The sequence below is a fragment of the Balearica regulorum genome, chromosome 1 (assembly GCF_011004875.1).
Source record: "Balearica regulorum gibbericeps isolate bBalReg1 chromosome 1, bBalReg1.pri, whole genome shotgun sequence".
NCBI classification, from domain to species: Eukaryota; Metazoa; Chordata; class Aves; order Gruiformes; family Gruidae; genus Balearica; species Balearica regulorum.
In genome coordinates, this window is record NC_046184.1 from 38389596 (window position 1) to 38413113 (window position 23518).

At 45.1% G+C, this 23518-nt stretch overlaps 1 protein-coding gene across 2 annotated transcripts in view; it reads left to right on the forward strand.

Moving 5' to 3' along the window:
• Positions 1-23518, forward strand: part of HMGA2 (high mobility group AT-hook 2) — a 131941-nt gene that overhangs the window by 73648 nt on the left and 34775 nt on the right. For both annotated transcript variants that reach the window (XM_075745958.1, XM_075745966.1), the window contains exon 4: positions 23214-23246. In XM_075745958.1, coding sequence (XP_075602073.1) covers positions 23214-23246 — 33 coding nt within the window. The remainder of the gene's footprint in view (positions 1-23213; positions 23247-23518) is intronic.

Here is a 23518-nt window from a genome sequence, read left to right on the forward strand (position 1 = left end):
AGATCAGAGTTTCTATTAGATGTTAATTGAATTTATTACAGTGGCCCGTGCTGGTATTGCTTCGGTGGAGGTCCTGTCAATGTTTCCATTATAAACTTTGTTTATTAGTAATAACACAGCCATAAAAAATCTCTCCAGATTGAAATGTAGTGCGCAAGTTCTCAGCCGAGATCCAAGAACATTTCTCTTTTCCTTAAAATTTGAAGGAAATTGGTTTGGCCATGGTTTAGTTAGAATAAGACGAAAATAGGATTTTGGCTGCATTTGGACATATTTTACATTTCTTTCGCTAAAACAGAAATAAACATTTTATAGGCAATAATTTTCTTTACTGTTTTTATATATAACAAAATTAAGGAACCAGACAGTAAAAAGATTTTGCGTACAATTTAACTGGCTATCCACATGTGAAAATATGGCATGATTCCCCATCTTCTCAGCAAGGGCATTCTGTTTTAAGGTCGGCAGTGAGGGAATAGGGGTTGTTACGCTCTGCAAGTACCGTGTAGGCATTTCCTTTTAAATAAAATACATGTACAATACAGGATGAGGTCGTGGATTTGTTAATCTAATGTCCTGTATATCGTAGTCAGCACCAGAAAAGGATACAAACAGTCTCCTAATAGACAGTTATTAATGAAGGAAGCCTGTGAGAGAAGATTCAATCATCTGGTTTACTGGCCTTTAATGGTTGTCAGATGCCCTGAAATGCGAGGATGTAGATATTAAACAGCACTAATCCACTTTTTCATTTCTCTCCACTCTCCTTGAGTTCCTGTAGCTACTTTTGATAATTGGATGTAAATAAACGACCCACAAGCAGGACGCTGGCCCCACAGACACCTCATGCAGCCCCCGCAGAGCACTCTTTAGCTGTGGGCAGTTTGGGGACTGCAGAGGTGTCGTGGTCTAAACCCTGGGGGCGCAGCGATGTACTGGTGCCCAGACTTTTTGTGTCCGCAGGCTGGTGTGCTGGGGAAGGGTGATTCACTCTCTCTCTGCTCCCAGCTCCCATCAGCCGCTGTCTGATCACCCGAAGTTGCACTGGGTGACACCCTGCTCACCAGCATCAACCTTGCTGCTCTCACTCGGCGTAGGGAGGTCAGCCCTGAGACAAGTGACCCAAGACTCAGCAGAGTGCTAAAGGAAAGATAACTCCATCTTCTCGCAGTTGGACTCCCCCTATTTCTTGCTGTCTCACTGTTTTGGGGGGGATTTCTTTGAGGGCAGGAGAGAGAATGATTTTTAGGTGGAGCTTTTGTAGGTATTGTTAGTTTATAATGTCCACTAGGTTTACCTGGAAATTCTAGAGTTGTTTTAAGTTATAAAACTGCTGTCAGTGCTTCCCACCTTGTTTTGCAGAAGCTAGCACTATGTATGGTCTTTCTTTTAAAAACTACAAAGGTAGTTTTTAAAAGACCTGGCTGGCAGCTAAACCAATCACACAGCTGTTTGCTCACTCCCCCCCTCAGTGGGATGGGGGAGAGAATCAAAAAGGAAAAGATATAACTCAGGGCTTGAGATAAAGACAGTTTAATAGGACAGAAAATAATAACAATAACAGTAATAGAATATACAAAACAAGTGATGCACAGCACAATTGCTCACCACCTGAAGCCGATGCTCAGCTAGTTCCTGAGCCGTGCTGCCTCTCAGCCAGTTCCCAGTTATTATATATGGAGCATGACATCATATGGTATGGAATATCCCTTTGGCCAGTGTGGGTCAGCTGTCCTGGCTGTGTCCCCTCCCAGCTTCTTGGGTGTCCCCCACCTTCTCGTTGGCAGGGCATATGAGAAGGTGAAAAGTCCTTGACTGCTTGGCAACAACTAAAACATCAGTGTGTTATCAACATTATTCTCATCCTAAATCCAAACCACAGCACTATACCAGCTGCTAGGAAGAAAATTAACTCTATCCCTGCCAAAACCAGGACAGAGTCCTGGAAATGAAAGTAATCCGATAATCCCTCATCTAGATTACATCATTACTGTACCATCACTACTATCAAAGCTGACTGGAAAAGGTACCAGCCCCATAATTTCAGCAGTCATGTGCTGAAGTCCTGATCAGGAGGAACAAAACAGCTTGGTTGCTTGCGCTTGGTCTGTGACTGCTAATGAGAGCTCTGACAAGCAGCAATTGCAGCATCCTTGCGTATAGAGCGAATGGCTGCTGTAGCAGGACTGGGACACCACCACTGTGCTTTGCACCAAAAAACTTGTTGCAAGTTTGAGTGACACATGCAGTATCTTTATTCAGGTTTTAAACTTTTATGCTAGAAGGTCATTGCACAGAAGGAGCCACTAAGACTGTGGTGCCGATGACCGGTGCCGTAATCATGCCCACAAGGTAAAGCCTGGGCTGTGCTGCGCTGCTGGAACCTGTGTCCCAGCTTGCCCCGCCGTCCCGTCCCGCAGGGAGTGCTGGCAGCCCGCGGGGAGGGGGTTAATGACCCCGTGATGTACACCGACATGATACAGCAGACATGGCACTTTTTCCAGAGGTTTGGTGGGTTTTTTTAATGAAAGTGCCTGTGTTAAACACAGGCTGCCAGCTTAACATTTCACTTCCCAGACCGCTATTGTGTCAGATGTGACAGAGGCTCATGCAGATGTGATGGAAGGATTTGAGTGCAAATGTGTGTGCCTTAGAGACTTTGGGGACATGAATTGAGCAGAGGAGATCTTAGAAGATTAGGTGGCAGAGGTTGTTTTACGGTGCATAAGCATGGCTGCTCAAATGTGCTGGAATTTTGTACATGCTTGTGAGAACATCTTCCATAGAGACTGTTTCTATAAGACAACAGGAAGGGGGAAAAGAATGATTATATATGTATATCTTTTAGCGTATGGGAAATTGTCTGGTACTTCATACAAACCTGATAGGGTACTGCAAGCCAGAGTCCCAGTACTCTGCCACGCTGAGTGACTGGGTTGCTCCGAGGGGCTCTACGCTTGTGTTCCTCTTGGAGCTTTTCATAGCAGAGCGCGTCTCCTCGCGCGGCACGAGCCAGTTCTCACCAGTACTGCATCCCTGGAGTGAAACCTGTCTGAGGGTCAGCTGCCAGGTGTTGATTTTGTCCGGCGCATCCCCAAATGGCTTTTGGCTCTCAAACACATCACTATTCTTTCCCTGTACACTTGGAGCAGACAAATCCACTGGTTTAGTATGTACTGACCTTCTCTTTGCTTAGGTGACGAAAGGATAAAAGCAGGGCGCTCGGGGGTCCGAGTCAGTGAAGTCTCCGTCTGTGGACCTGCAGGCCATATTGAAAGCAGAAATGTGTAGGGATTGAGAAGGATGCAGGTTTCGGGAGTGGAAGCAGGCTGAAGTGCACTGTTACAGCACGGTATAAAGCTTTGTTAGCTACTGGAAAGGCTATTTCTGTTGAAATATTTTCAGCAGAAAATTGGGTTTCAGGTGAAAATGAAATTTTGAACGGAAAGCACTTGCTCACTTCAGAAGACTTTGAAAAATGCAAAAGGTAACGTTTTATAGTCCACACTGAACTAGTGTACCAGTAATCCGTTTTCCTCCAAAAAGCTGGGGTTATCTCTCCATCAGTGTGTGGAAGTGTCTGTGGAGCGGGGGAGGCGGCAGAGGTGCATCTGCGTTTTCCAGCCTGCTTTCGCGTGACCTGAACCGAATCCAAATAGTTTGCAGAGTTCGGAGGCGTACCGAGATGCGCGGCATTAACCCGTTCACAAGTTTGAGAAGGAGAGAAGGGAGGAGGTACTTACGGAGATACCACGCTCATGTGAACCTTGCGGGCCAACTGTTGAACTGGTGTAAATTGGTCTGGCTCCATTGACCTGGAGCTATGCTAAGTATGCATTAGGGGGGGCTGATGCATTCAAGCAGATCTTGCTTTGTTTGCGCTCATTCAGAAATTGTGCCAGTACCCAAAGCATGACATGAGCACACATTTTAGAATTTAAAAATACAAATCAGGCTGATTTTGAATGCGCCATGGTGGATTTTTTTTCCCTTTGCGTTAGTTAGTTATGGCACTGGAAACTACAAATTAGCATGGATCCCAAAGAACGTTTGATCTAAAATAAGGAAAATTCCTTTAAAGGAGAAATGTTTAAGGGGCTGATTGTTATTTATTTTATTAAGCATATAAGGGTTGTTTGGATTTCTGTCCTGCCTATAATTCCTGTGTTTAGAGCAATGCTGATGGGAAAATGGTATCCAGCAATTTATGAAAGGTGATACTGTGTCAACAGATAGGCAGTGGGTTAGGACATGTGACAGTAATCTTCCACGGCATTCAGAGCAGTCAGACCATATGCTTTAAAACATCAGTAAAATACATGTCAGAACCACTTCCTTCCCGTGCCCCCCTCCCGAGGACCACTGCGGGGGGGACGCTAAGGAGGGGAGCCAGGAGGCTGCTTTGCAGCCCTCGGCGCTGGGGTGCTCTCTGGAAAGAAAACGGTCTGGGGGGGCAGAACCACAGCACCTTCTCCCAAATGAATGAATGAATGAGTGAGTGAATGAGTGAATGAATGAATGGAGTTCAAACATTTGAGGAAGTGAGTGGAAGGGGGCAGCAGCTGCGTGATGTTAGCAGGACACAGCGGACTGGTGTGAGGTTTGCTCATGAGTATTTACTGACTGCTTTTTGGACGGTCTTGTTGCAGCAAGCTCATGGAAATATATGGTGGAAGCATGGCCGTTGGCTATTGTTTCTACTCCTGCTTTTCTGCATTGTCCTGGTTTTCCTCTATAGGTTGTAAGAGCTTTTTATAAACATAGCACCTCTTAGCATATATAGTTTGCAGAGGGGATGTAGGCTAAGGGATGTTAGAGAAAAATTTTTGTCTTTGGAGGCTAGCATTGGAGAAAGATTACTTTTCAACTCAGTCAAAGCTCACTGTTAAGACATCCCGTCTCTTCCCACTGCTACTGCTCAGTGAAGGCAGGAGTTGCAGGTACAAACTCAAGTCACAAAGCTCAAGAGAGCAATTTGGGAGCCCTCTTGAGTGCACGTACAACCTGGGGGATCGCAGGAAACCCCCTTTGTACCTCCTTGGCTCAGCCTGGAAAACTGAAAGTTCAGACAGGAGGAAGCACCTCAAACCACAAATAAACTGTTCTGTTCATTTGAAGGTAATGGGCCAAAACTCGGTATTTTTACTCAGGCAGAACTCTCACTGAAGGCAGTGTGTCTGAAGAAGGGCGGCAGATCTCGCTCTGCAGTTATTTATTAGGGCCAGTATTTCTGAACATCCCTCTGGTAGTGCTCATCTGCCTAAAAAACAGACTTCTTGGGAAGGGAACGACAGGGGAGTCCTGTGTGGAGGCTATAAAATGGTTTACATTCTGTATTAATATTGATTTAACAATCATAAAAGGAACATAAATGTTTAAAAATTAAACATTTTTTTGTTTAAATATTAAACATTGGCATTTCTCCTCCTCCTGATTTTTAAATCAGCCTTGAAGGCGGCTGGGGCTGGTTTACAGTTGTTTCTTGCCTTCCTTCCTAGATAACTTTTTAGCAGCACAAAAGCTTCCAGGCAGGAGAGGGTACCAAATGGCTAATTGTAATTGCAAGGGTTATTTCCAAATGTGCGTCACTGTTTATTCCTGTTGAGAGGTGTTCCTCACCTTTTGAACTTTCTGACTGCCAGCCCAGGTCATCCAAAATGTCATGCAGATTGATATTTCTGAGTTCAACAGCGCGTAGAGGGGAATAACCCATTCAGGCCTCCTTGAAAGATCAGTGACAGCTTCCTTAATTGAATAAGAGGTGACTCAGTGTTTTATGAGCATCTCTCAACACAGTCATTACTTTTATCAGTCTCAAGTTTTAAAAGACAGCCCTTGTGCAAACAGCCTCTGAGTCAGTGCCAGCTCAAGCTCTCTTCTGCCAGCAAGACCTCTCCTTTGACCATCCACACCGACTGCTAAATCTTAACACCTGGGCAGGGCTCCCCAAGGGGGGAAATTCTCAGCTGGTTTGCAGCAGTCCCGGCGATGGAAAGGGGATGGTGACTTTATACCTCTTTGCATTTCCTCTTCTTGGGCAAGAGGAGCAAGCCGAGCTCATGTAACTTTGGGCAGCTTCGGAGCTGCTCGTGCCTGTGTCACATCTGCAGCTTGGACCTTCTGGCGTAGCGGCAGCTTTGAGGCTCGTCCCTGCACCGGGGCAGAGGATCCTGCGTCACCCCTGGCTCTGCATAACGTGGAGCTCCCTGGCAGCAGGCTGGCTTGGCGCTGGCAGTGCAGCTCCCCGGCGTGAGCGGGGCTGGAGAGTGACTCAGGGAAGCTGTTGGTGAATGCAGTGCGCTCCTCTGCTGCCGCCTCCATCGTGCCCTTTCGTGCAGCCAGCCAAAAAGAAAGTTTCCTTTAATTTGGCCAGTAAGACTTGCTGCCCTCCCGCAAGCAGTCTCCAGTGCTGCTGCTTGAAATAGAGATATGTCTTGAAAAACCCTCATCATAAAAAAAAAAATTGCTTCAAGGCATTCCTCCCAGAAGTGAAATCTCTGGGATGCGTTCAGTCAGCCAAAAAGAAACTGTGCAAGAAAGTTCCCACAGTCATGCTTCCTCCTGAGCCACGGAGCTGGATTCGGACAGACCCCACAAAGCCATTTTCAAGCACATTTTTGCCTCCAGTCCAGTTGCCTCGTGCTCGTCATTGGGTATGTTTCTGGGCCGCAGGGCAGACTCGCTGGGAGAAGCGATAGGCGGTTGTGAATACTCCTCTCCCCCCAACATTTCACGCAGCACAAGCTTCCTGACACGTGCGTGAGGGATGTGATGCGCAGCCTCACCGCTCGTTGCCGTGGCCGTGTCTGCTCAAAGCAGGTACTCTGCTCTGCACTGCAGGGCATGGCTCTTGCCTGCCAGCGTTAGCTTGGGAGGAGAAAACAAAACAGCCAAAGATAAGTTTGAGTTTGAAGAGCTGGGAAGAACGCTGCTAAAGCTTCATGTACTCCATGTTGTGTAGAAAATGCATCAGAATTATGCAGGTTGCAGCTTTCCTCTAACAGGTCTCCTCCTTCCTGCCCAACCCCTCACGGCTGTGCAGAGAACACTAAAGGAATAAAATTGCTGGCGTTTGTATTGGTGACCGCCTCAAAATGCCCCTCTGGGGAAAAAATGCTGAAGGGCTGAAGTTTGATTTTGGGTTATTTACTACAGCTGCTGTGAAGGCTGCAAGGCTTGCGAGCAACCTAACTGAGGGCAGCTTTTCTTCCTCTGCCAGTGGTCCCAAAACACTGCGTTCTCACACCCAGTGAACAGAAGGCTAGAAGGAATATGTCCAGCTCCCTGCGGAAACCACGCTCGAGCCTCCTGTATTCCTGCAGGGGAGTAAATCCTCTGGCTGCATCCGCCGCCTCGGTGCTGTTTGCAGAGGGTGGAAGAACGGGTTCAGGCAGCGACCCAGCTCTGAAGGAGGGCTGGCCGAGCTGGGGGGAGACCGGTGAAGACGCTGGTGACAGGGAGAGCTGCGTGTGAAGCTCGCACATCTTTCAGCAGCCAGTTGTTTGTCTTCTCACTCTTGATTGTTAATGACCATGAAATGCTAGCGGGAGGCTGGCCAGGACACCCGTTCTCTCTCTTTCTAGCTTTCAGGGATCCCAACACTTGGGATAATGAAATAAATGTAGGTTGTCAGTCCAAAATAATAATGCTTTACAAAGTGGAAATGTAAATTTCCTGCGATATCCCTGAATAGCAGGTGGTATTTCCTGAGGTATTGTTTCTGACCTTCAGGGAAATTGATATTATGAACTGACTGAGGAAAATGAGTACGATATCAAGCTCCAGCAATTAAAGTAAAACAATGAGGATAGTAAACGGAGTAAAGCAACAAGCAAGAGAAGGCTTGGATTTTGTAAATTTGTTGTTGGGGTTTTTAATAATGCTGTGGGCACTGGGTGCGTTTAAGATGCAGCAGCGCTCTTTTTGCAGAAAAGGCAGTGGCGGAAAGGAAATAGGAGAAAACGTTTAACATTAAGTTCAATTGCTTTTAAGGGCATGAGGAAATATTATGGAATAATTAATAGTGTTAGTATAATTAAATAAGTAAAAATTAGCTGGGTGACAGGTTAATTAATACTTGTGACTGTCCAGCAAAGCAGACAAACATTCACTTGAGCTTCTAACAGTGTGATCGGGAGCAAACACACCTATGTTTCTGTTAACTGGATTTTACTTTGAAAATAGGATGATCTGTGCTTGGTTGCTGTCAGGCAAAAACCATAATTTTGATTGTGATTTTATAAAAAGGAGATGAGCTGTTAGGTTTGCTGGTCTACACGTTGCATCGCTTGTATCTCATTGGAGTGAAAGCTGTCTAATGTGATCTTACGTACATAATGCTATTACCTCAAGTGTATTCAAAACCAGTACCTACCTAAAGCAAAATCTGATAATGGATTTTAAATTTCTTCCGAAGAGGCATTGCTGCATATTCCGACATTATATATAACTTTATAGCTGAAAGACCTCTGTAATATCTTGGCTCACCCTGTAGAACCTCCAAGATTTGTTTTCTTCCAATGCCGCAGTCCTGCGCTCTCCCGTGTGCAGTTACTCATGCTGCTGACCCGATGGATTTGAGTATGGTTTGCTTCTGTGAGATTGTTCAAACAAATTTGAGATTTCTCGTTATGTGCGTCTGGTCTTAGTGGGGTTTGTGTCAACTCTTTGAATTTTCCTTGATCATAATTTATTATTTAATTTCTCTGCAGCACATGCACGCATGTTCCTGCTATGTATAGAAATGCTTGTGAAAAAAAAACCATCTTGGCAGTGGTTTGACGAGACAGACTAGCTCTCACTGGTTAGAGTAGTGACGTTAGTATCCGACCGCTGAATCACAGATATTAAAGTCACATGGGACCATGTGATAATCTATTTGATGTGACCTCCTGTGCAGGATGGGCCATCAGAGTCCATTGCAAGCGATGGTCTCCTACAGATTGCTCAGGATTACAGCCTGAGGGGAATCCCTTCCTATGGGTGGCATTTGAATGCAGGTGACAGACTCTCATGATCTTTTGAGTCATATTTTAAAATTGGGGACTGCGATAGGAGGTCTAGACCAGTTCCAAGAACCCTGCATTCAGTAATATTTTTGACACTGACATGTTCTGTGAGGAACCATTTCATCACTCTGGGCCTCTTTTCTTCACAGCCCAATTTTTGTCAGTCTTCTATGTTTGGAGCACCTGTTCTTCACGTGAGGGGATCAGCTGTGCAGCATCTAATGCAGGGACAGGACATTTCCCTGACTCTCCCAATGTTGTATGAAAATCTTGTTGCCCAAAGTCCTTCTGCCTCACTTGCTGGATTCATTGCTTGTTGCCCCAGAGTTGTGCAGTGCCATGAGAAGACAGGAACGGAGCGAGGAGCTGGGCGAACATTTGCTGGGCAGCCTGGAAGTGTCAGCTTTGGTGGGTTTTCCTGTCTCCAGTAGTGCAGGATTTGATTCCTCCTGGTCCCATTCTGGCTGTGGTACGTAGTCCAGCACGGTACAGCTCATGAGCTGCTGAAGGGCTACATGCATTGGAGAGCCTGGAGGCACCTTGCCATTAGGTCCAGCTCTCAGCTGGCACAGTCTGAGAATCACCCTGGAAGCAGCAGTGGCTTGTTGAGAACTGCGTGATGGTTTGTGCTAGGCAGAATCTGTTCAGGTTGAGTAGGTTGCTGAACTTGATTTTAAGAATTAAGACCGATCAAAAATGAACATTCTTAAGGTGTAACCCACCTTAGTACATTAGCACTAAGCTCCTCTCTCCAAATCTGGAAGAACAGATATGGACATGGATATGGACATGGACATGATATTTAATGCACAACTGAGTTACGGTCCTGGCTGAGCTTTGATAAGTGTTAGTGCCTACACATGCACAGGCTGCTAGCCTGTCCTCATTGCTAAGTACTATTCCTTCACCTTAGTAAAATAGTTTAAAGTGATGCTGTATATCCTCACATCTGAAGTAGGCTAAACCTGTATGTATTCTGTTATTGCTGCTTACCTGCAGGTGACTTTTAAAATGCCTTTTAAGTCATTGATGTGTTAGTACTTAAATCATGCAGAATGCAGTAGCTCACTAATTCCATGATGGAAAATTGTTTGTTTGGTTAGTAGCTGTTCACAGATTAAATACTCAGTGGGATTCACATTTTAGACAACAGAAGTCAAATCACAAGATGGTCATGGGAGGAGTATTGCTGTTTTGAAAATAGTAGGGTTGTGATCTGAGTTTCTGATAAATCCATCCAACACAAGCAGTGTCCTGTTCTCTTTGTACACCAGTGCTGAGAAAGGGGTGTGTATATGTCCCCTGGGCTATCGGATTATATGGGCTAACTGGGAAACAAAATGAATACTTCCAAGAACATCTAGCTGCTGTGCTGGCACGCACTTTTCTTTTTGGTTCATTTAGGATGAATGCCTTTGCATGGTACTCAAGACGACTGTTGTTGGAGGTGGTGTTTTTCAGATGAGAGGTAAAATCAAGGCCCTTGACCACTCATGGTCATCAGAGTTCCCATGGCACTTTTCAAAAGAGTCGGGGTTTTGACCCTGGTGTCCTGGCCAAATTCCAATTTGGATAATTACATCCTTCCTTCCCTGCCATGTATACACTGGCTATGCTATTTTTCACCTCGTGCCCCAACTGTATGTACCATTGTCTTGTGCTGTTAAAACAGCCGCCAGACCTCATCCCAGAAATGGCTGCAGTTCGGTGCAGAGTGAAACAGATCCCTTTATAAGGTTCCCATGTCACTTCCAGTGTGTAAATCACTTTGGGATCTGCAGAGATGAAAAGGATATTCAGAGATGAGACTATGTATTTAGATACTGTGATTGGTTTTAGTTATCTGATATATATTCTTAAGCTTTTCATAAGAAAGTCTATGTTAAACTGAGGAGTAGTACTGGTGTGACCTGTCACGCAGCATCACAGCCCTCCCACAGGACATCTGGTAATGAGTTAGATTTTGATTTCTGAAGGATCACTAAGGGTTAAGAAAAATGTACTTGGGGGGAAAAAAAAAAAAAAAAAGAAATCCACCTCAAGTGATCCTGACGAGGAGATAGAGAAACACTTTTGTCACGGTGGTATCCAGGCACTTCCCAAGTTTTTTTGCTTGGAGTTTGCCCTTCTCTACTGTGTACCAATAGGTCGGGTTCAGATTGGGATTAGTTCTGTAGTCTACAGGAACTAGATGTCCTTGTCTGTATTTATGTTACTATGGGATGCTAATCAGTGAACGTATTATGCATTTTGCTCCTAAAGTCTCCATGGTTCATTGGCATCCCAGGCTCTTCCAGGAACGTAACTCCTGCATGTGAAAGACTCCCCCAGGACATTGGCAGCCCTGTAGTTGGAGTGTACCATGGCCAAGACCGCTGGGGGAAAGCACACTCCCAGGTAGTACTGGCCAGTGCTGTAAGTGAAGGTTCAAAATTTTAAATGGACCTACTAACTGTTTTCTGTAGCAGGGCTGGTTAAACTAAAGCTGGATCTTCCCTGCCAAAATTATCAACAGTGCAAAATTACCGTATGTCCTCTTTTCTTACCCTGGGCAGAGGGCAGCAGCCTTCTTTCCGCTGTGCTTTCTCTTCAAGGGTGTGTGGATCCTGCTCTTCACCCATCTGATCACATGTCTATTGGTTGGTCCAAGCACAGACATCGTCTTGTCATGGGATGAGTGTGGATGTGAAAGAAGTGTCTTCATGTATTAAGTCATGATTGGAGCTGAGCACAGAGACCTTGAGTACCTCCGTAAGGGACCATTCAACCAACCCCAGCCCAAAAGGTTGGGCCCCATCACACTTCAGGAGTAAGGAGAGGGAGGAGACATCCATAGTGCTGAGCAGGGAGCCATATGGAGCTTACGTGATATTGGGGGGGGTTCCCTCTGAGGTACAGAATGTTTATTAATAATATCCTGATGTGGAGGTCTCACAGAAGTCCTGGCTTTCTTGTCAGTCAGAAAGCTTTCTGGAACTCTCATGATGCATCTGGAAGACTCACGAAATCATCAGTTTTGGGCTTGCAAACCAGTTTACAGTTAGCAAAACATTGTCTTTTTGACTGAGAAAAAGAAGAAAAGAAAGAAAAACAGAAAAGCCCAGTATTAGCTAAATGGAGCTAGACTATATCACTTTCATGAGCTCTGCATTTGCTTAAGTGTAAAAAAAACCCCTATATTCAGTAATAAAGGAAATTATACAGTGCCGAATGAGCAAAATAACCACAAATTGCCAAGGGCATGTGCCAGCAAGGGCAGACAGGAATTAAAGTGAAAAAACATGGCTGAAAAGGCCACACATTTATTAATGTAAATGCATCTAAATTAGCCCCAAAGGCAGACATTCCTGAGAGGTGATGAAAAGCAGAGAGGCAATGGGCAACTCCTTATCCCATCACTGTCCCCTACCCTTTCGAAGTGCTTGTGTAACAAACAGAACGTCCTGGCTGTCCCACTGCTAGCGTTGTCTAACCACACAGCTGAAGCAGACCTGCTTCTGCACAGATTGCCGTACTGAGAGATGGCTTGAGTTCTTCAGGAAGAGCATGAGCTGCTGTGGATCCTGCTGTCGTCAGCCTTGAATGGCAGGTTGTTTTCTGCTTGCAGGTGGGGGTGTAATCCACCGCTCCCCAAGGCAGTACAGTCCCAGGGCCTTCCTATTTCTCTCTTTCTTTTTATGATCTGAGAAGATGAAGCACTCCCATAAACCCTACAAAATGCATCTGATCCTAAAATCTAAAAAACCCACCAGTGCCTAAAAACAGTCTGTCTAAGCAAACTTTCCAATCCCTCTCTTCAAAAACACCACAAAACCCCCAAATATGTCAGTAACGCACACACTTTTAAGAGCATAAAAGAAGCCAAAAATCTGACAACAATACAGACATGTTGCATGCGTTGGTGGACAGAAAGAAATGTGAATAAGGTATTTCTATGTGTTTCCTCTCAGTTCCTTGCCCATAACAGGCAGCGCAGAGCCCTCGTTCACATGTGTGTGCAAGCAGGGAAGGTGGTGTGCGTTTGGTCCCCCTCTTCCCCACCATCTCTCCTTGCTATTTTCATTCTTCCATCCCATCCCTTTGGATCTTTCCCACTGTGCAACCCGACCAAAACTTCTCAGCACTGTTCCCTACCAGCAAAGATTTCCGGAAGCTCTTAGGTGTACATGCACTGTCCCAAGCTGTACTCTTGTTTCCTCACCCCTCCACCAAATGCTGTCCCTCCCCATGGGGTTTGCCTGGGAGAGCAGTGGGCTCTCAGCAACCTCTGGTGTCCATGGGGCTCACCTCAAGGTGCACCCTCAGGCTCCCTGGCTCCCTTCTCAAGATAAAGTCTTGCTTGAGGCTAGGCTAGTCACAGGCATGGATCGTGGTGACATTTAGGTGCCTGCTGACCACCAGCAGAAGGGCCTTGCTCCACACCATCAGTAGCTCCCATGATACCCGTTAATATCTAGAGTATCAGGGTGTCCTTGGCCACATTGCTGCCAATGCTAAAATGATCTTGCAGCTGCTGTTAAGCGATCTGGTGCTGATATAATACCTGATCTCATGGAGGTGGATTATGTTCAGCTGCAAATCAAGCTTCTGTCTACCCAGCATACCTAATTCCCAGAAAGGGTGTATCTCTCTGTGCCAACTACAGCAGCATTTGGAGGCCAACTATCCTGCTCCTTCACCTAGCAAGCTGCTTTCACCTCTGCTGCCAGGACCACCTAGCCACCGATGCTACCAACTGGTGTATTTTTGGCACGTCCCAAACCACATAGGTTCCAAGTACAATAATATGTGACTAGTTGGGAAATTGAAGCATTTACCTCTTTGGGTAGACTCTGCAACTGGTTTGAACCAGGGGCAGAATTTAGCCAAGGACAGGATATAGCTTCATTTTGCATGGCATGAAAAATCAGGTTTTGTCACTTAAGCAACAGAAACAAAAGATGGAAGAGTTATCAGGAACTGAGAGTAAATACCAAGCAGTCTTATTCTCTGAAATGACCTGCGTTTGGCAAAATGTTCACAGGCACTCCTTAGCGACCCTAACATTTAAAAGCGGGCCGCTTTCCAAGTGGCGTATGGAGCGAGGAAACCACTTTAAGCTGTATGAGGGAGCAGGGCTGTAGTAGGGTGCTCCAGGCGCTGCATTCTTGATGTGGTATTGCGTTTCAGTACTATTATGAAAAAAGCTGCAGGGGATTTGCGTGCATACCTAACACGCATACCTTTGATGTTCACATTGTTAGATCCAAGCAACAAATAGGATCTTCAGGTCAGATGTAGCTTCCAAAAGGCTATTAAATAACTGTAGCTAGACAGTCAGGTAATTGTCCTGTAAAAATTACAGTCAAATTCTTCTCTCCTAGACTGGGCTAAAGTCACGAGTCTGTCCAGGGACATAAATAGAACAACTCCAAAATTACACCAGGATTATCAAGAGCAGAATCTCTTCCTCCCTCCCTGTCTTCCCCCATCTTTCAGGCCAGGGGAGGCATGTGTACACAGACATTGTTCATATTTCTGCTGCTGTCGAAAGGCTGATGATAGGATATTGTAGACTTTGCAATCTTTTAGGGAATGGTTTCTAGCTGGTTAAAAGAGAAAATCGTTTTGCTGCCATCTTATAAAATATGTTACTGTGTCATGTGGATTTCACAATGATGCATGGGATGAAATTGCTATTAATGAGTGAATAGTAAAAGCACACCAGAAATGCAAAGCAAAGCAAAGCAATGTTTTTTTTCTGCTTTGCAGGAAGTGCCTAGAAATCATGCCTTTGGACATAATGAATGTAATTTCCATTTAAAAAATAACAGTGTGAACTGAATTCAGTATTTAACATACCACACACCAGAATAATCCCAAAATATATCAAGCCAGGAAGTGGATTAATTACGACATTCGCTACCAAGCCCCTGGTATAGTTCATGTACGTGGAAAATGTATTTCTGTTTTGGACACTGACTTCTTTATAAAACTGTGCCAGGATGTCAGCAGGCTCTGGTCAGACCCTGACAGACACTCTTAGCAGCATCAGTTTCCTGGAGGCAGTAATAATTATCAAATCTATTCGATAGACAGACAGCTATCAGACATCTGTATATCCCAGACGTACAAAAACATCCCCAGCCAACCATGTGGCTACCAATGGGTCTGCTCAGACAAAGAAGTTCAAGAGAAGTGCCTCAGGCCAGATCCTCAGCTGCAGAAAATCAGCCAGCCCTTCCTTGCGCTGTGTGCCTTTTCTTTGGAGGAAAACCCTGCCCAGCCATCACAGGGCAACAGGAGGTCACGGAGGCAATGGGCTGGATGGGAAGGGGAAGCTCCTGCAGGAGTTTAGGGCCAGGCTTGGGGATGACCACATAAGCTCTGTACAAGATGCTTTACATCTCTGAAGGGGCAGAAGTGGCTGTGTAAGAGAGGCTGCCTAGATCCCTCGTATCTGTACCCCAGACGAGGGGACAGATGGCTCTTCCTGACAGGATCTAGAGTTGTGTCTGTGCTCAGCGAGCTGAACAGTGCCTGGGCACAGCTGCAAGCACTGGCCTGCAGTCGTCTGTGCTGTGCAGTCGGGGGCCTTCTCTCCTTCACCGTCTTGTCCTCTGCCACCTAACCTGGTGCCTGTGTGTGGTTAAGGAAATAGCACAGCCCAGGGGCTCTTCCCTCTAGGCAGCGTGGAAAAGACGACCACGTACAGGAGGAGGAAAGGTGGTACGGATGCAAGCCGGGCTGTGGACCTGGACTGGATTGTTTTCTCCTCTAGGTGAAGTCTGCAGGTTTCCTAGGCAGATCGTCATCTCCTGCACCTGCCTTTACATAGTGCCCGTTCTGATGTTTCCTCCTCTGGTTGAGATGTGCCTTGCTGAAACACAAAGTGCAAATTCCTGGACGCAGCAGCACTTTTAGCATGCAGCTAAACTGAAGAAATATGTCACAGGCTGCCACTGGGAAATACCCAAGGGATGACACTGAGACTCCTTGGCTTAAATTGCTACCTTCAAGGCAGTTTGAATGACTACCTGCCCAGGGTAGAGAAGATGCCAAGGGCTGAGGGAAGTGCATATTGTGTTTTCACCAGTATCCTCCTCCAGGGGCTGTTGTGAAGACGTGCGGCTCAGGGCTGTGGCGTGGCCATTGCAGCAGAAGTCTGGTGGAGACGTGGGGCAGGGGGCAGAGCTGCTGCCGGACACTGCTGGGATACCGCCGTGTCCCTGGGCTGCCCTGCGGAGCAGGTTACACCTTGTTTTCTGTCACTGCCACTTCAGTTCTTTTTCCATTCCTGCCTCTAGGCTTGGCCCTGTTGTTGGCAGAAGCTTTCATAGGCCTGGAAATGAATTTGATTGTTTGTATATAAATCTACACTGTGGAAAATGGGCTGTGCATGTTTTCCAGTCTCTAAATGACATAAGGACACTGTTACTGAATGAGTTAAGGTCTTTTGTGACCTTAAAATGAGGAGGAGAATGAACGCAGGAGGCCAGAAAGAGAAGCATTGTCTGACAATAGGAACTGCGCCTGGTTTTTCGGTCCATACGGCAGGAGGTGCCTGAGCAAGAAGAGAGGGGAGACTCTAAAACAAAAGTTAGAACCGGATGGTAATGTGATACGGTGCTTTTCACCTCTAGGTCATCAATTCAAATCTAGCCTGTTTAGTAGTGACCAAAAATCATTCCCACATGGGCCAAGAGAAATGCATGCTGAACACTGGGATTGCTGTATCCAAACGGACAAGATAGTCCGGAGATAAACACTTGCACAGTAGTTATTTTTCTGGAGAAGTCTGCAAGGTATAAAGCTAAGTAGTTTCTGATCGGTTTATATCCCTGAATCACGAGGACTTGGTTTCTTTGCAAATAACTTATCATTTATTTTCATTTATATCATTACCAAAATGTAGGGTTTTTTCCTTACACTATAACTGAGAATAACTGGAACCTCCCATTTGGCATTCTCAATAGTCTGTCTGTGTAGGGAGTTATAAATAAACAGATACATATGATGTTCGCCAGACAAAAGAGCCAGCTCACGTTTCCTTAGGTGCATATCAAGAAGACCTCAATGTTGAACTGTGTACTAGAATTATTCTGAAAGGCAGAAGTTGCTACCTAATATTTTAGCAGAGAAATGCACAGGGTGCTGAACTAAACCTGAGCAAAATGCATCAGGAAAGCTTATCAGATACATGATGGATGATAACAAAGTAACAGGGGAACCCAACAGAGCTGCGGTGACTCTGAAGAAGAGCAGTCAGCACCAACAGATCCTCCTGCTGACAAACTGTATTGATTTTAGCTGAGTATGCCAATTTAAACCTTGCTTATAGTATTGAACCACAGATATAAGGCTCATTGAATAGGTATTTCATAAGCCGCACTACCCTAAGTATTTTATGGAAATGTAACCAATACTGGCTGAAACAAAAATTAATAGCATCTATCACGAGCACTGAACTAACAGCTACTGTGCTTTGAATTTTGATTATATCCTTGATAAACTCAATGGGGTATTGTTGTGCTTGAACTAACAGTTTGGCTAGCAGATGAAGAAAAATTGTGGGGTTTTCCTTCTAATTCTAACCATTAAATTTGTACTTACCAAGATCGGTAATGGTGGGAAATCTACCATTGGGAGGAAGGGTGGATCAAAGCAACTGAAAAATAATGGGCTATACGAGTGTAGAAGAAAACATAATTTGTTTTTTAATACATTTCTTTCATGGTTTTTATCCTCTCAGAACATAAAACCATTGCAAATGTAGCAACTTACAGGTGTTTTGTAGTACAGGTAGCTTTCTGTAAACAAAACGGTGAAATCCTAACACTGCTGAAGTCAGTTGTTTGACTTCCATTGGATGTATACATACCTGACTGAATGTAAGTGCCAGTGCCTGAGTTTTCAGGCTACCAAAAGAGTCATTTGAAGCCAATTAAAATATAAAATTTTGTTGCCAGTCAAATAACTATTAAAAGTCCCTTTGTTCGCCTGGAAAACTCTGATGTTCTCTGCTCTCCTCCACAAGTGGAATAGAAGTACTATTTACTTTGTCGTCAGCTAAAGTTATTGGTGCAGCTCCTGAGATGTTGCAGGGTTTTCCAGCAGCAGTCAGGGGAGGTCAGTTTAATAAGCTAATAAATATTTTTTGAATGACCTGACTTTGTATTTGGTATTAAAAACTCAGAGGAGTGCCAAGTAGGATAGAAAATAAAGAATAAAAGTTCCACAGATTTTGCCAAAATTCTCCACAGATTACTATTAGCCTCATTTATGAGACTGCACAGAGGACTGTGAAATCTCCTTTGAACTCTAAGGGCCAGATGGTTTTGCTGTTAGATCCTAATGACCCACAGCAGAGTGCGTACACATACACCACGGTTGCCAGTTGACTGCAAACATGCGATGGAGGCAGGAGAATTCATGACCTGTGCTTCCAAAACACAAGCCATTCCTGCCTGGGCAGAGGGGGCATCCCCCCTCGTTATTGATGGCTTTAAAAAGCATTTCTGCTATTCCGTGGAAAGGAAGAGCATTTCTGGGGCCAGCCGTGAGCATACCTGGATCAGAGGAGCGAACAGCAGACTTGCCGTCCCGTGCCGTCTGGGGTGGATCCCTGCTGATGGTCATGGCGCTGAAAGTAGTTTTTGCCCAGGGGCGAGGGCTCTCTCGCAGGCTGCGTGGGCCCCCCGGTCCCAGCCTTGTATCGCTCTGTGCTGGGAGAGGGAGGGAAAGGCTGGACTCGAACCAATTAAAGCTGTAGGGCAGAACAGTAGTTACTCTGCTGTCATATGGAACTGCTTGGAAGACATGATTTATTTTGGATTATATTGGTTTCAACTGGTATAATACGAACTTCCTGATTTTTTGAGGATATGTAGACAAAAAGACTAAATATGGTTTTACTCATCTTTTAATTTAGAACTACAAGTGTTTGGGTGACCTATGAAATTATTTTAATGATCTCTGCACAACACTGAGCTGTCAGCACTATAAATGTCATCCTAACTGGGTATTAGTTTCCATCATGGTCATTTAATCTCACCAGCAGAGCTACCTCCATGCGAATGTCTTGTCTGTGTCAGACTGTGGGAATAAAACAGAGAGTCACTGTTGCCAAGAAGCATCAGTCAAACATCTTCATAATACTCAGTTTGAAGAAGACGACACGAACACAAGATCCAGGAGCTGCTTGCCCTTGGAGCTTCAGTCACAGCAGTCAGGGGATGATTTGCGTTCAGACCGGTGCTTTTATCTCTGATCGTTAAGAATGTGTTCCAGCATTGCTCATACTAGTTGACATAGATTTACCCTTATCCTTCCTTATTTTTATAACGCTGTGAGAAGTCACAGGGTAAGAAGCACTCCAGCGAATGAGAAGTGAGACAAATTGAATTTGATACAACTTTTGACCGCTGGTACAAGATGAATATGGACTCATCACATGAGGCTGCTCTATTGTTCTCGTGGAGAAGGCAAAGAAATTGTTTGACCAGTGAGTGTATAGGCTATAAGAATACATCTAAGTTATTGACAAAGATTAAAGTAACAGAATTTGAAAATAAAATAAAATGAGGGATGTGGTGACAGAGGAGGAGTGGAAGAAGTGTCTTGCAGAAGATAACCAGTTGGGCTTTGAACATCCAAAACTTCAGCAAAGATAACACCACCAAAACTTCATGTACTTCCTCTTTAGGTGGTTTATTTTTTTTCCTGTTCAAAGTTAGGAATCTTATCCTGAAGTTTTAAGGGATTATCTTTTGCCTTAGCTCACATTTTTAATAGTTTAAAGATGGCAAAAGAAATTCTGCTGTATTTTGGATTTGTTCTTGTATGATAGACATTTAAATGACATGGTCATAGGATTTTTCCAACACTGTCACTTGTTCTTTCTGTCTCATGCAGATTTAAGAAAGCTGCTTAAGGTTGACTTGTACTAGCATAAGATGTAAAAAACCCTGAATTTAATTTTGCTTTCAAGCGAATGGAAATTCAGCTGATACACATTCAATGTACAATAGCTGTTTTTTAAACTTAGGGTAAAAAAATAAAATGTGGAAGTCCTGTGGTGCACGAAGCCCCCCTTACGTATGATCACTGACAGAAGTGAGAGAGCCTCTGGCAGAGCAGGTCTGCCACCTTACTCTGCAGACTCCGGCACGGATACTTAATAGTTCAGAGCTCTCGTGTCTTGCATACAACTTTATTTTGCTCCAAAGCACCTTTTTAAAGTCTCTTGTCCTTGGCTTTTTTATGGTTCCAGTCTTTTCCATAACCAAGACAGATTCTCTTTCTTTCCAGCTAGTTGAACATGCAGTTGCAACACTCTTTTGAATCAGAGGTGTCTCCTTTGAAGCCCTGAAAAGATCTCTTAGTGAACACAAAGCTCAGGGAGTTGAGGCGTTTGTATCTATAGCGTGTCAAAAAGTTTCCAAAGGCGTCACATCCACAGCAGTGAAAGGAATGAAAGGGGGTGCTTGGGAAATTTCTCATTATTCCCATACGCCTCAGTTCTTCTGGTGTGGGGTGACCTAAGTGAGGGGACACTGCAATCCTCGCAGGACTGGACCTCGCTGGATTTATTCAGCCCACATTCATCCAGATTGCTCTCCCATTCAGCCAGGTTGAATCGGGAAAAGCAATGCCCCTGAAAACCAGTGCTTGCAGCCGCCAATCCTCGCTGGATTTATTCAGCCGCCACAAGCCGGAGCCCTCGGCGTGACACGAGTGGGCACGGCTCCTGGCGTGTCGGTGGTGTGTGCCGTTAATACCGGCTGAGGGGCTGAGCTTTTGAGCTTTCATAGCTGTGCTGCTTCCATTTAAGGGAGCAGGCGCTCCCTTAACACACGCTGAACTCCAGATCCCAAATCCAGAGGAAACCTAGCCAGCAGTAAGCAAGCACTGCCAGGGAGCTCTCGACATGAAGCACTACGATAGCAAAGGTCTTGAATGACTAAGATTCTTGAAAGCCTTGGTCAGTATCAGAGACAGTTTCCAACTGGGCAAAGTACAATATTTTCCCTCTGCTTTTTATGAATGGCTGGATGGGATTGTGCTGGAGTCAGAGTCCCCTGCGAAAGCCATTCATAAAAATAACAACAAAACAAAACAAACACACACACAAAACTTTGTAGGTCCAGTCTGGAGCCACTGGGTGCCAGAGGCTGGGAAAACACGCTGGCAGCTTGAGCCCCAGCTATCACTGAAAGTATTCAAGGGGCTTTTTGGTGGTCTGAAAAGTATGAAGTGCTGTGTAGAAGGGCAGCTGGTAGAATTACTGTGACACATACTAGGCAGAAAGCCAGAGCTGGCCTTGTTTCAGACATTGTCTTTCCTTTCATTGAAGTGTCAGGACCTAATTCATGGAAAATTTGGTGAGTTGGCAGCTCTTTCAGAAGATTTCATTGAGCTACAGTGTGTGAGAGTCACATGAATGCAGAGTGCACGGCCAAAAATATATGGGGATTTCTGAGCAGGAGAAAACAGTCAGCCTCTAAGAATGTCTGCAGATTTCATGTGGTTTGGGAGTAAACACGTGTACAGGTGTGATCAGCAGGCAAAAAAAGAAAAATAAAGTGGGAAAGCACTGGTGGCAGATTACTGAAGAGCTCACTAAGTTGTGTAATTACGAGGGATTCCTTTAAAACAAATCATTCCTTTGTCCAAGGGCAGAAAATGTCCATTAATGAGTTCAGGGCTTGTAGTCCACCTGGAGAAGGCATCAGTAAAATGTGTGCCTTGGTAATAGCTTCTCCATTGCGAGGGAATTTAATGGAAAAGAAATTGGTCCACCCTGAAGTTTAAAGATGGACCCAGTCATCACATAGTTTTTTTCTCATATTTATTTGGGAGCAGAACTTGGAGCCTGAGGCACAGATACAAAAATATAACAGCAACAGGATTCCACTGAATTAGAAAAAGACTGAAAATAAACAAAGCATCTCTTGTTAAAATGGGACGCTTGTAGTGGGCAGTCTGAATTGAATCAGTTACATTTAATTTACATTTTCATTGATCCTTCCCACTGAAATATTGCTCTGAAAGGCCAGTTACACTAAACTGTTTATTCAGAAATATTCTAGTTATTTCCTACTACACTGTCATGAAAATAAGGTTTTTGGCCATGCAGAGGGACAGCATGTTGGCTTCTGCCCAAGCGAGGCACTGAAATCATGGCTGGGATTAGGAACAGGCAGGAAGGAAGGGCAGGAAGAAAATCATTGGGTCCAATTCATATACTTTGAAAACAGAGTCCTGGGCGGGGGGGGGGGAGGCAGCAGCTTTGCCCTGCTGAAATAAGAAAAGCCCTTTTGTGCTCTCAGTGTCAGGATTTCGTCCTTTATCTGTGGTCTTATTGTTCCATGCTGCTCCTAGCACCCACAAGGGTCGTCACATCACCTGGGTGGTGGTGGTGTATTTTAAGCACACCTGTGTTAGTTTCTGCTCCTCCCCAGGGCGGGGATGGAGGGCACTGGCACCTTGGTGGGTTTCCTGACTCACGTGGAGATTGTGTTTCCCATTCCCAGGTGGGAGCAGTCAGAGAGACCTGCTGAGGAGCCGTGGCTGTGCCACCAGGTCCCATGAAGGCAGATGGACATGGCCTCCACTTCTCCTTGCCACGTGCCCAACCAGTCCAGTGATGGGCATCCATCAAATCATGTCAACAGGCTCACGAGGGTCAGCACATCATCGCCTTCATTCAGCTAGAGGTCCCAAACCAGAGCTTCCCAGGGCTGGAGCCGCTGCCCTTCCCAGCCCATGCTGGCTTCAGCAGGTCAAGTGGGAATCCCTGGCTCGGGGATGGGGCTATGTGTCCCTCACCTCTCTGCCTGAGCCAGGCTTCCCCACAGCAGGACACTCCACTCATGACTGAAAGAGTGTGGAAAGAGAGCATAAGAGGAGACAACAAAATCTAGTTACAAAATTAGGCCAGACGTAACATGCTAAATTAGAATTCACCTTGGTTTTAATTACACAAACTTAACATATTCCTCTGCATCCATGGCAATCTGAACTACTTCAGAGCAAGGTTGTATAGACAAGTGTAGGAGAGATTGGGTGTGAGAGCTGGGTGTATGCATCACTCCATTTCTGAATGTGGGCTTTGCCTGTGTTTTATTTCTATTGCTGAAAACCTTTTTCTAAGCATCTGTGAAATCACTGTGAAGTGGCCTCAGCAAATTTTGTTTCTCACCATGTTTTTGTTTTACTTTTCAGCCTCAACAAGTGGTTCAAAAGAAGCCTGCTCAGGTAAGAAAAGCTAATTTAAATTCTTTAAACTACTTCAAATGAAGTAATTCTTCATTATTTAAACTGGTCTCTTTTGCTGTAAAGAATGAAGGGAAATACATCGATCGTATGAGCTGGGGGACAGTTATTGTCTTGCTAGGCACAGCCACCAGAACAATTCATATGGTGGCCCTTGGGAATGAGAGGAGGAAGCAGCGAACAGTGCTTGCTCAGAAATGTCCTCTTTCTGCAGCAGCCACCTTACGATGATAATGCAGGCAGGCGAGCACACA